At 49.7% G+C, this 13,634-nt stretch overlaps 1 protein-coding gene across 2 annotated transcripts in view; it reads right to left on the reverse strand.

Moving 5' to 3' along the window:
• The window catches only part of ZCCHC14 (zinc finger, CCHC domain containing 14), a 92,436-nt gene that overhangs the window by 10,030 nt on the left and 68,772 nt on the right, over positions 1 to 13,634 (reverse strand). For both annotated transcript variants that reach the window (XM_011971697.1, XM_011971706.1), the window contains exons 4-8: positions 7,972 to 8,043; positions 4,756 to 4,865; positions 3,930 to 4,024; positions 2,839 to 2,893; positions 1,460 to 1,742 (exon numbers count right to left, since the gene is read on the reverse strand). In XM_011971697.1, coding sequence (XP_011827087.1) covers positions 1,460 to 1,742; positions 2,839 to 2,893; positions 3,930 to 4,024; positions 4,756 to 4,865; positions 7,972 to 8,043 — 615 coding nt within the window. The remainder of the gene's footprint in view (positions 1 to 1,459; positions 1,743 to 2,838; positions 2,894 to 3,929; positions 4,025 to 4,755; positions 4,866 to 7,971; positions 8,044 to 13,634) is intronic.

Raw genomic sequence — 13,634 nt, forward strand, 5'->3', positions numbered from 1 at the left:
GATCTCGGCTCACTGCAACCTCCGCCTCCCGGGTTCACGCCATTCTCTGCCTCAGCCTCCCGAGTAGCTGGGGTTACAGGCACCCACCACCACGTCCGGCTAATTTTTGTATTTTTAGTAGAGACGGGGTTTCACCATGTTGGCCAGGCTGGTCTTGAAGTCCTGACCTCAGATGATCCACCTGCCTTGGGCTCCCAAAGTGCCGGGATTACAGGCGTGAGCCACCGCGCCCGGCCAGGGATGACAGCAACTTTGTCAGGTAGCAAGTGATCCAGAAAAGCAGATGCCGTCCACACCGAGTGGTAGTGTGGTTACTCCATTGTGCAGGCTGGTGCCACACAAACACACCAGCCTCTACTTTTCATGTTATTTCCTAACACGATCTGTGATTTAGGCCATCTCAATGCAAACATAAGAATAAAACATTTAAAACTAATTATGAACAAGGTTAGTAAAATCTCTGCTTTTTAAGATTCACAAATCCTTGGCCAGGCACGGTGGCTCATGCCTGTAATCCCAGCACTGTGGGAGACTGAGGCAGGGGATTATGAGTCAGGAGTTCGAGACTAGCCTGGTCAACATAGTGAAACCCCGTTTCTACTAAAAATATAAAATATTAGCCAGGTGTGGTGGTGGGCACCTGTAATCCCAGCTACTCACAGGAGGCTGAGGCAGGAGAATCGCTTGACCCAGGAGGTGGAGGTTGCAGGGAGCCGAGATCGCACCATTGTACTCCAGCCTGGGTGACAGTGCGAGTCTCCCTCTCAAAAAAAAAAAAGATTCACAAACCCTAAACAGAGGGTATTACAAATATCCTTACAATTTGGATTTAACTATGTAGTAAAAGCTTGATTTGTAGGTTCAATTGTAGATTCTTCGAGAAATGAAATTTTTACATAGATAAAAGCCACCAAGCCGGTTTGCCCAGCAGAGGGAGTACAGAGCTCAAATACCTTGTATGGGTTTAATCTAGTTTTATCAGTGACATCAAGACTTAAGAAATCTCAGAATTTTTTTAACAGTGAAAACATGTTCCTCATAAGAATTCTCTAGGTATGACTGCTTGGAAGATGTAAAATGCACCCATTCCTCTGGATCTGGCCCGCCACAGCGTCTGCGCCAGCTATGCCAAGAGATGTCTAAAAGGGGCACCGTGCCAGAGGTCAGGATTTCTGTCCACAGCAGGGCTCTGGGGATGGACTGTCCCTCATGTCACACAGAGCATCTAGTTTGTGAAGGTCTGGAAGCACCTAGAAAAGCTGTCTGTTTACAACACGTCCTGTTTGTCTGGCTGCAGCTGCAGGCAGCCTCTGCAAAGCCCACTCACTGTCCCCTGTAAGAACAGGCGGTGTGCCTCGGCCTCCCTACTTCTTCCACCTTGTGTTGGTTTTAGAAACTCAATTCCCCCAGGGAGGTCTTGAGAAAACAATCCGTATGGCCAGCCAGGCAACCGACATACCTTCTCCATGGAGAGCTGCTTGAAGACGGGGTAATACTTGTGCAAACGCAGTTTTCTAAGCCAGTCTAGAATCCCGTTCTGCTCCTGGGTCTGAGGGGTCTGCAGACTGGAAGGCATGAGGATGGCAGGTGATGTGTCCATCTGGGTCCGGTAGGCCAGGGCTGAGCCCGCGCTGCCCGCATGGGAGCAGTGGGGCAAGGGGGCGGCTGAGCCGGCCGGGTGCTGCCCGTGGTGCTGGGCTCCGCTCTGCGAGGACGGGATACCAGCCACTCCACACACAGGCCTGTGGGACAGGGGCAGAAGGGGCACAGAGAGACTGTGGCTGCTTCCACAACCACAGACTCCACCAAAGACCTCACTTCTAGGCCCTTCTGTGCCAGCCTCTGCCTCTTGGCCTGCCCTGCTGTCACAGGCCACCCTGAACTGCAAACACTGGTGTGCTATGACTGCCCTCCCTCCCCAACCACCTTTCTGCAGCTAAGATTTCTGTAGTGCATGCCCGTGCACAGGTGCGCATACAGGCAGCTGTGCAGATACACACATATGCCTCTGCCTGTGCTGGGGAGTATCAATCTACTTGTTTGCACACACGTGTATTATGTATGTGTACGTATCTGTCATCACCAGACTTCTGGTTTAGCTGCTAAGTTTCTGTTACTTGTACTTTTTAAAAACATGCTACTCCAGTTAAGTATTTCTGTTACTTCTGAGTCACAGAATGACACTGATAAATCATAAATCAAAACAGACTACTAAATCTTTAATATTCAAATACAATTTTTTTAGAAGAGTAAAACGTAGAAAGCTAGAAGGTGTGACCAGCACTCCACTCTGGCCTTGCTCCTTAACTGCAAAGTCAACACCCGCCGACTGGGCGCTTACCCCACCCCGACACCAGGAGGATGCCAGTCTGCTCCTCGAGACCTTGCGCCCAGACTACATCTCCACGAGACTCCCTTTTGGGGTGCGTGTGCACCTATCTGTGACAGCCCACCTCACTGTCAGTGTGTTGCCGGCACGCGACTGCAGCCACCCAGGGCCCGTGCTGACAGAGGACGCTCCTCAGGAACATGACCCTGTGCTTCCGGGAGCAGGCTTCTCCTAGAACAGCCAGGTTCTAGGAAATTCTGGTTTCCTAGGTCTGGGACGGGGCCCAGGACCTTGCACTGGGGAGGAGTCCCTGGGAATTCTGATTCCAGTGGCTCAGAGAATTCTTGTTTTTGGAAATCGTAAATTGAATCATCTCTACCCAATTCTTCTCAGTATCATCCAAGACTCAACTTCAGCATGACTTAATTCTAGAAATAACTTTACACAGAACTCAAAGTAAACCTCGTAAAATGCTTATTTGAAATGTGCTGGTTACACAGATTTCTCACCTTCCAGACACGCCCATCACGGTACCTACTTTAGAAAGGGAGGGGTTGCCAGGACCTATAAATTTAAAAATATATACCATTAAAATTTATAGACAGTGAAAATATTTGTTTTATTTTATTATTTTTTTGAGACAGTGTTTTGCTCTTGTTGCCCAGGCTAGAGTGCAATGATGCAATCTCAGCCCACCACAACCTCTGTCTCCCGGGTTCAAGTGATTCTCCTGCCTTAGCCCCCCGAGTAGCTGGGATTACAGGCACCCACCACCACGCCTGGCTAATTTTGTATTTTTTTACATTTTATTTTGGAGACAGAGTTCTTGCTCTGTCACCCAGGCTGGAGTGCAGTTGGCGTGATCTCAGCTCAAGGAAAACCTCCACCTCCTGGGTTCAAGTGATTTTTCTGCCTCAGCCTCCCAAGTAGCTGGGACTACAGGCATGCATCACCACACCCAGCTAATTTTTTTGTATTTTTAGTAGACACGGGGTTTCACCATATTGTCCAGGCTGCTCTTGAACTCCTGACCTTGTGATCCACCTGCCTCAGCCTCCCAAAGTGCTGGGATTACAGGCATGAGCCACCGCGCCCGGCCTAATTTTGTATTTTTAGTAGAGACAGGGTTTCTCCATGTTGGTTAGGCTGGTCTTGAACTCCCGACATCAGGTGATCCGCCTGCCTCAGCCTCCCAAAGTGCTGGAATTACAAGCATGAGCCACCGCGCTCAGCCGTTTTTTTGTTGTTGATTTTTTAAAAATTTTTATTTAATCGGCCGGGCATGGTGGCTCACATCTGTAATCCCAGCACTTTGGGAGGAAAAGGCAGGCGGATCACAAGGTCAGGAGATCAAGACCATCCTGGCTAACACGGTGAAATCCCATCTCTACTAAAACTACAAAAAATTAGCTGGGTGTGGCAGCGTGCACCTGTACAGCTACTTGGGAAGCTGAGGTAGGAGAATGGCATGAACCCGGAAGGCAGAGCTTGCAGTAAGCCGAGATTGCGCCACTGCACTCCAGCCTGGGCAAGAGAGCAAGACTCCATCTCAAAAAAAAAAAAAAAATTTTTTTTATTTAATCATATTTTATAAACTCACTTGGACTCTGAAGCTGCTGGGGGGGAGAGGAAGTGCTGAGAAACCTCCTGACATGGTCATTTTTCAACACGTGAGAAGGTAATGAGGCCAGGTACCTAAAAAGCAAACAAGTGGTCTTACCAGCATGAAAATGGCATTCCTGCTGACACATTGAAAGAAAAAAATTTAATTTTTAATCAAGAGAAATGTGTATTAGAGGAAAAACCCGGAAGTGCCAGAGCCTCATATTCTTCCTGCTTTCAATCAACTGAGTTCTTGCCTGATTGCCACTCCTTCTTCAAGCCCTTCCCCTCCATGCTGCACCCATGGTCACCAAGGCCGACGACAGGAGTCATGCCCTGTGACACGAGATCAGTGCCACCCACCATCAGCCAGAAAGGGGCTTAGACATTGGTCCCCAGGGCACCGGCAGCAGCACGTTTACAGAACTGGTAGGCCATGTTACTGCGTGTGCCACGTGAACCAAGACACAATCGAGGGTCCAGAGAAACTGTTTAAGAGACGCCAATTTTATCTGGGAATAGTCTCAACCTTGGACTACAGGATGGAAATAGCAGCCCAGGATTATTTCACAGGACTGCCAAAGCCCACGAAGTGGTGGGACCCACCCTGGAATTCCCTTCCTCGTACACTCAGAAACACCCTTAGCTTACTGAGGGCTCCTGAATCCTCCAGAACTAATGGAAACCCCTAGAGGCCAAGTAGAGACCCGGGTCCAGGTGGCTACACGTCCTCCCAGAGCTCCTTGGAGGACTATGACACTGACCATGGGACCAGCCTGTCCCTGCCCGCTGTGGACACACTGGGCGCCTGGTAAGGGCCTCACCTCAGGCCTGAGTCCAGATCCACGTGGTTTCGCTCCACATAAAATGCATCCGGACCAGCTAAGCAAGGAATGAGTTTCTCCAAGTTCTCTTCAGGGTAGAGCTGAGATAGCTGAAAGAGAGGACAAGGCAGAGGAGGTGTGTCCAGATCCACCCGACAGAATTCCGCTACTGCAGGAAAACCTGGGGCAGGTGCTCCATGGTGCCGCCTGCTGGTCTGATATGATTTACACCTACCGTCAGAGCTATTCTGGGGCCCACATCCACATAGGGTGTAGAAAGCCACAAAAGAACATCGCTCTCACAGTGACATCAGGAAAAGCTTCACAATCTGCACAATCACAACGTTCCTTGAGCCCATCTGAGAGTTGCGGGGCCACCAGGTCAACTTAACTTCAAATGGGACCTGCCCCCATGAGAAGCCAGGGCACAAGGCCCCGGTGGCCGCCACACCAGCAGGCCCGGAGAGACAGGCTCCGACGGACACACTGCCACAGGCCGATGTGGCCAACAGAAATGCTGGAGCCACAGGTGGGGCAAGTGGGCCCTTTTTCCCAAGTTCTTTTCCGCAGGAGGAGCCAGAGAGAGCCCCATCACTGGCACCTGGGGACCAGGCACCGGGCCTTGTGCAATTCCCGGGACCACTCTCTGGATCTAAGGCAAAACCCTTAAGATGTGGCAGAACAGACAAAAATTGCTCCTGGCCCCAGAGTCCAAACAAAAGCCCCGGTTTTTAAGAGTGGGGCAAGAGTAATACTTCCCTTCCTCCGCCACCAGTCACAAGAAGACCCGCTGCTCCTGGACGAACGGGAAAAGCAAAAGTGCTCTGGCACTGGAGGAGGTCAGCTCCCGCTAGGGAGGGCAAAGTGCTGAGGAAGGGCCGCCCCGAAGCCCAGGCACACAGGCCTGCCCAGGATCAGGCTGAGCTGTGAGAGTGGAGAAGGACCTTGCCCCCACAAGCCCAGCACCAGGCAGCAAACAAGCAGCAGCAGTCTACCCCCGAAAAGGGGTCAAGAGGGTAGAGAGTGCCCTGCTGTGTGCCACAGGCCTGCAGGGACGGCTGAAAGCTGGGAGTGAAGCGAAACACCAGAGAAGACCCTCCAGGCTCAGGGAGCAGCTGCCTCTACTGGAGAGGCCCTGCAGGTAACCGTGACAGCAAGAGAGCCCAGCGCCAGCTCCGTCCTGCCCAGATGGCCTACAGGACCCCACTAAGGGCCTGGCAGAAGAGGTGTTGACCCTTTCCAGGCCACTCTCCTCCGGCTCCACGGTCATCTAAACATGTCTGACATTCAGTCAACATTTGTAAGACATACCAAAAAAAAATTAATAAAGGGGGAAAAAAAACTACTGTCAAGAGATAGAGCAATCATTAGAACCAGATTCAGAAATAAGTCAGAAGTGGGACCTATGTGACAGGGACTTTAAACGGCTATGACGGACGTACTAAAGGAACTAGTGAAAATGACAACATGCACGAACAAACGGGAACTTTCAGCAGAGAGATGGAAACTTCATAAACATGCCAAATGGAAAACCTAGGGGGAAAAACACAAAAGAAACCCCTGGCAGTAGAAATGAGGACTTGAGTACACGGACAGGCTCCGCAGCAGCCTGGGCAGAGCTCAGGGAATCGGCTGGCATGGAAACGGGCACAGGAACCACCCAGACGCACACACAGAAACGCACAAGTGTGGTGGGGCGGCAGCAGTAGGGGTCTGAGGCTTGTGCAGCCTGAGTCCAGGAGAGAGGAGGATGCAGCAGAAGAAATGCTTGAGGAGAAAAAGGATAAGAATGTTCCAAAACTAGGCCAGGCGCGGTGCCTCACGCCTGTAATCCCAGCACTCTGGGAGGCCAAGGAGGGCAGATCACCTGAGGTCAGGAGTTTGAGACCAACCTGGCCAACATGGTGAAACTCTGTCTCTACTTAAAAAAAAATAGCTGGGCATGGTGGTGTGCGCCTGTGATCCCAGAGACTCAGGAGACTAAGGCAGGAGAACTGCTAGATCCCGGGAAGTGGAGGCTGCAGTGAGCCGAGATCGCACCACTGCACTCCAGTCTGGACAACAGAGTGAGAATCCAACTCAAAAGGAAAAAAAAAACCACTGAGACAAAAGCCCAATGAGAGGTCAAGGTTCCAGCCAGCATGAGTGGAGTCCAGGGAAGCTGTGTTTAACAAAAGGAGGAACTACACACAGAGGAGAGGAAATTTAGTATTTGAAACACTACAGAAGGAAAAGCAGATTCCCAGGGGGGTGTGTTACCCTCGAAGGCGTGGCACTGTCGTGTTCTTTAATGCCTGAGAGGCCAAAAAGATAAAAGTAATCAGACATCATCCTCACTCCATGTTCTCCTGCAGGATGAGGCCCTTGGCTTTTTAATGAAAATGTAAGACTGTCTTTGGAGATATTTACGTATGTTATCCCCATTCACAAAGGTGATGCCTGAGATGCATCACTCTGGCTGAGACAATGGTTCACGCTACAGCACAGGCCAGTGGGCCCTAAACATGTGTGCAGTTACATCTGTGTGTACACATGCTTATGTAGGCAAAGACGCATTTATTTAGTAGTATAACTTTTTGCTCAAATGGTATCTGCTGAACCAGATATTTGTAAAGATAAAGGTGGTGTACACCTGTGGTCTCAGGTACTGGGGAGGCTGAGGTGGGAGGATCACTTCAGCCCCAGGAGGTCAAGGCTGCAGTGAGCTGGCATGGCACCACCACAACCCAGCCTGGGCCAGAGAGCAAGATCTGGTCTCAAAAAAAAAAAAAGAAAGAAAAAAGGAAAAGAAGAAAAGAAAAGAAAAGAGAAAAGAGAAGAAAAAAACAGATAACGGTAGAACTAGGTGAAGTCTCTACCCACTCAGCCACCTGAGTGTGCCTCTCTTCCCCAGCCTTTGCCAAGGAAACCTAGGGGGTTGGAAAGTAACAAAAGAAACCAAATGTCCTCATCAGTCACTCACGCCTGGCACATCTCTCAGCGTCATCTCAGTCTCAACAACTGAAGGAGGGATCCGCGGGGTCACGGTCCTGTGCTTGCGGCCACACTCACGTTGGCAGCGGGCCTGGGACTCCACTGTGGGTGGGCAGGAGGCCCCACCCTGCGCATGCTCGCTCGCTAGCTGAAGGCAATGGCCTCTGAAATTACTCCGTGGTATCATCAGCCACTGGGGAATGTGATTCTTTTAATTTTTTTAAGAGCCCGTGATTACCTTACCTTTGAAATAAATTCAGTCACTTCAGAGGAAGATTTGGTTACTGATGTTATTGAAGAATCAGACCATAAGACCTTAAAAACAAACAAACAAACAAAACTTAGAAACAGACGCCACATACTTAGTTCCCAGCATGTGTCCTAGTACGACTGGGGCACAGGTTCAGTCGGCAGCTGAGTCCAGTGGGCTGCACACCTGCTGTGGGAAGCATCTAAGCATCCCTTGACTTGTTACAAAAAGAACAGTCCCATAGCTCCAGGCCCTCTAAAGTTTAACTTGTTTTGTGCAAATATTCAGATATCGCCAAATTACTCGAGTGGGGTCTACAGCTGCCTCCTATAAGTTCCAGAAAATCCCTGACAATTACAATTGCTTGTGTGTGCCCTGTGCAACTTCCTCCCTCAGGGGACCTCCTCTTCTTAGGTGAGCCTACGTGCCTCAGATGCAGGACCGACGCATTCCCAGGGAGCAGTCCTTCAAACAGCAATAAGGGCCGTGGTGCACCCAGGTGCTGTGGGCACACAGTGAGCCCAGGCCCTGCTCTCCGGACACTGCAGAGCTGTGGGGGCAGTGTGAGTCCATTGACAGCAACAGGACAGGGCGGTGATCACTAGGGCAGCAGAGGAGGGGTCCGAGGAAGAGCAGTGAAAAGGGCTTTCTGGAGGAGGTTCTGCAACGTCTGGTGTGCCCAGCCCCTGTGAGCATCTGCTTTCCTTCCCAGCATGCGGCAGCGGGCGGTGTCACTGCATGGCTGCCCAGATGCACTCGAAGCTCTCGTGGGGAAGGGCTGGTGTCTTTTTGCTCAGCTTTCCCCCGCTATCACAATGGTCGTCACATGAGGTGCTAACTAAAGCCGGCTGAGGGGGAAGGAGAACTTACTTTTTGCACATTAGAGGGAGTTTCTGCATGGAGAAGAGCTTGGGTTGACTTTTGAAAGGCAAATAAGAAGTTAGCTACAGGAATGAGATGGACAGAGGGGATGGTCTGAGATGACAGGGAGGAGGCCAGGTCAGGAAGGGACAAGCACCAAATGCAAACTATACTCAAGTCCACAAGAAGCCAGGGGATTTCAAGTCGGCAAATAAAATGACCAAATATATTATAAATAAGAAAATGTTGTATTAACAATGATTTAGAGCAAAGAGAGCTCACAGGCACCCAAACCACCTCTGCTCCCTCACCCACACCCACAGGCGGAGTCCAGCCCGTCCAGCCCGAGGCGTCCACCCTCCTGTCTGCTGAAACTCAGGTCAGTCTCGTCACATCACGCAGCAGTCACTTCTGGGTCTGTTTCAACATGCTCTCATAACACACAGGCCAGTTGAGGGAGGGGCCAGCTCTTCTTCACCGGAACCCCAGTGCCTACCAGAATTCATCAAGGTAAGCACCAGCGTCCTTGGAACTGACAGCTGCAAGGTGTACACCTTGCCACCCAGAATCTTCCACGCCTAAAATGAAAATGCTTGAGGCCAGGCGCGGTGGCTCATGCCTGTAATCCCAGCACTTTGGGAGGCTGAGGTGAGCGGATCACCTGAGGTCAGGAGTTCCAGACCAGCCTGACCAACATGGAGAAACCCCGTCTCTACTAAAAATACAAAATTAGCCGGGTGTGGTGGCGAGCGCCTATTAATCCCAGCTACTCAGGGGGCTGAGGTGGGAGAATTGCTTGAATCCAAGAGGTGGAGGTTGCAGTGAGGCCTCCAGGCTGGGCAACAAGAGCGAAACTCCATCTCAAAAAAAGAAGAGGGGAGGGGAGGGGAGAGGAGAGAAGAGAATGCTTGAGGTACTTCTCTGCCTGAAATATTAAAATCTTTCAACACTAAAAATCTTGGGGATAGGTTCCTAAGCTGCTCCCCACACAGAACTCCAAGAACACCGCCAACGATGGGCGCAAACCCCTGCCATGCAGATGCCTGGCCCCCGTGCTGCTGACAGCGTGTATCTTTCAAGGTAAAGCGTGTCATAGAAAACGTCTCCTCTGCACAGCTCTTACACCTGCCTCTAGGCTGAATCTTTCCTATGGCGCCCTAACCCAGGGAAAACGTGAAATCCAACACCCCAATGATACAACGTGGCATGGACAGATCATCTGATGTTGAAATAGACAACCTGCTTTTCCAACAGTTACGCACTTTAATTACGCATAACTCTTCTACTTTGTGTTCGGATACATTTTTCTCCGACTTGCAGGTGCACCTCACATTTCTCCCTAAGGCTGTCAGAAAGTGAGCACTGGAAACAGAGACCACACGATCAGGCGGAGACCAGCCCATGTCACTCTGCAGGTGATGCTGGCTGATGGCTAAGCTGCAGCAGCTGCACGATCCAGACCCGGCCAAGCCTTTACCTCACCTGCCCACTTGCCCCGGAGCGCCAGGAGGCAAACCGGCCACTGGAGGGACGTGGGGGCAGGAAGAGCATCCTCTTGTCATGCCTGCTTGACCTGTACTATGGAGACAGGTGTCCAACCAAACTCACAAGCATCCATGGCCAGCTACCTCATTACTTTACATTTCACCAAGAAAAAGTGCTGCCAATTAGATTCTGGCACAGCATTTTCTATCACATCCCTGAAGAGCTACTTAGTCTTATCTGGATGAATTTTAACGCATCTTAATCATACCCCAAAGCCAAATGTGCACACAGCCCATGCATGCTCAGGACATCTTCACATGCAGAGTCTAGTTCCTCCGACTCACTGTGCACTGGCTCTGAACATCAGCGTTTTTCTACACAGTCTCCCCATCCGGAGCCCCTGAAGCCACACGGCCTCATTCTGCACAAGAAAAGGCTCTGCCAGGCATCCCTGGGGGCAGGGTCTAGCCACACCCTTGAGGGGACAGGCAGCCCAGTACCCCTCAGATCTGAGGAGAGCCAAGGCCCAGCACAGAGACAGGCAAAGCCAGCAGGGAGAACACAGCAGCCGAGGGAAAGCATGGACTCTTTCTAAGAAAACTAAAAAATTTTCATCGATACTCTTACTAAGCTAAGAGAAAAAGGCATATCCGAGAACAGGATACTATGAAAAAAGAACTGTCAGAGCTCAAGAGTTCTCTGAAATGAAAACCAGGCAGTAGGAATGAAATGCTCAACTAAAGACAGGAAGAGGCAGCCGTCCACAGAACAGAGCGAAAACCCGACCGGCGGCGGGCTCGCATGCACACCAGAGGAGTTCCAGCCAATGGGGGAAGATGTGGGGGAAGCAGCAGTTTTCTAAGTCCTTGTGAATAAGCAAACAAAAAGACATGAAAACACCCAGAATCTACCACTCAGCTCTGCCAAGGGTCGCCTTCTGCAGCCACACTCATCACCACAGGTCCCCTAACATTAGAAGGCAGGGTCGGCCCAGTGCCTGCTGCTCTGGCAACACCTGAGGAGTCCCTGGGCCCTCTACCGTGCACATGCACACATGCTGAAAACAGAGATGGGGTATGACTTTTTATTTTTGAGACAGAGTTTTGCTCCGTTGCCCAGGTTGGAGCACAGTGGTGCGATCTCAGCTCCACTGCAAGCTCCGCCCATGGTTTCAAGTGATCCTTGTGCCTCAGCCACCCAAGTGAAAAAATAAACTTTCAAAGAAAAGATAACATTAAAATAATGTCTGGGTGACTTTAAAGGATGGTTTAATAAGAGTTGTTTATTAGTATTGTTTCATAATTTTTTTTCTTTTTTGAGACAAGGTCTCTCACTGTCCCCCAAGTTGGAGTGCAGTGGCATGATCTTGGCTCACTGCAGCCTTGACCTCCCAGGCTTGAGTGATCCTCCCACCTCAGCCTCCTCGGTAGCTGGGAATATAGGTGAGTGCCACAATGACCGACTAATTTTTGTATTTTTTTGCAGTGATGGAGTTTCACCATGTCACCCAGGCTGGCTCAAGCGATCCGCCTGCCTCAGCCTCCCAAAGTGCTGGGATTACAGGTGTGAGCCACTGCCCTTGGCGTCTCTTTTTTTTTTTTTTTTTTTAAGAGACGGGGCTCGCTGTATTGCCCAGGCTGGTCGCAGTCTCCCGGCCTCCAGGTGATGCTCCTGCCTCAGCTGCCTACATGCTGATTTTATATCAAAAACGTTCCATCATTTGCTTCCTCCTTATTGATTTGATTTCCTCAGCAACTAGGAACTAGCAATTATAATTTCAGCAACATCAAAACCAGCTCCATAGAAAAAAATCTTGTACCTCTTGAAATCATCTTAATCCAGTTACGTATATCTTCCTATAAAACAGTAACCTTTCATTTGTATGCTGGAAAACGATACATAAAAATTAAAACAAGAAACAAGGCTGAGAAAATCAGTGGGGCAGGAAGAAGTTATTTATTTCTCCCTGAGTAAGTGAAAGTTTTCAGAAAAAAATGTTTCTTTGATTCTTGCCATACTGTTGGCAACAGACTGTTCTACCTCACTGAAGTACGGCAGACATTCCTATGAATGCTGTTTTATTGCTCTAGTCACAGTATAATCGCTATTTATTTCCACTTAAAAAGGACAACTTAAAGGACAACTTGATTTTCATTAGTCAAGGTTCTATGGACAAAAGGAAAAGTTTGAATCTTCAAGTATTTTTTTTTTTTTTTTAACAAAAAGAGCTGTAATGAATTATAACTGACGATGAACTGCACGTATTGAAAGGGGTCCATGTGCTGTTCTGATCTGAGGGCACCTGTGAGCCACACCCCACCACAGCAGGGAGCATCACCCCCGAGGTGTCCCCCAGGCCCTCCCCAGGAAACCACTGACTGCTTTCTGTTGCTACAGATGAGTCTGCATTTTCTAGAATTTTATGTAACTGGACTCATACACGGACTCACCGAGTACATACTTTTTGGAAGGAGTCGTCTAGTTTCTTTCACACAACACGAGATTCATGCATCTCGCTGAGCATCTCAGTTGTCCATTCTGAGACCACTCAGCATTACTGCCAGGTGGTATTCCACTGCGTGGACGTAACACCAGGGCTGGCCTGTCCACGCGTCCGTCAACGGGTATCTCGGTTGTTTACAGTCTTGGAATGTTACAAACAAAGCTGCTATAAACACTCTTGCACGAATCTTTTATGAACATGTGCTTAATTCCCCAAGGGTAAATATCTAGGCTGGAACTTACAGGTCACACTTTTTAAGAAACTGCCAAACTGTCTTCCGAAGTGGCTGCCCCATTTCCCATTCCCACCATCAGTGAATCAGGGAATGTGATTCCAGCTCCTCCACACCGCAGCCTGAGGTGGGTGGGGTCAGCGTTTTTCATTTGAGTATTTCAAGAGGTGTGCGTGCTCTTTCACTGTGGGACTTGGCATTTTCCTAATGATGAGGATGGTGACTATCTTTTCACATGTGTTTATTTGCCACCTATGTATCTTCCTTGGCAAATCATCTTTTTTTTTTTTCTTTGTGGAGACAGGGTCTCACTGTTGCCCAGGCTGGTCTTGAACTCCTGGCCTCAAGGGATATTCCTGCCTCGGTCTCCCAAGTAGCTGGAACTGCAGGCATGTGTCTACACCTGGCAGAACTCTCAAAACTTTTAAGAGGAAGCAACTTGTTGGGCATGGAGGCTCATGCCTGTGATCCCAGCAACCCTAGGAGTCCAGGACAGGAGGATCCCTTGAGGCAAGAGTTCAAGACCAGCCAGAAGCAGATACCATCTTTTTTTTTTTTTTTTTTTTGAGACAGGT

Source organism: Mandrillus leucophaeus, unplaced genomic scaffold (genome assembly GCF_000951045.1).
Source record: "Mandrillus leucophaeus isolate KB7577 unplaced genomic scaffold, Mleu.le_1.0 Scaffold10, whole genome shotgun sequence".
Classification (NCBI taxonomy): domain Eukaryota; kingdom Metazoa; phylum Chordata; class Mammalia; order Primates; family Cercopithecidae; genus Mandrillus; species Mandrillus leucophaeus.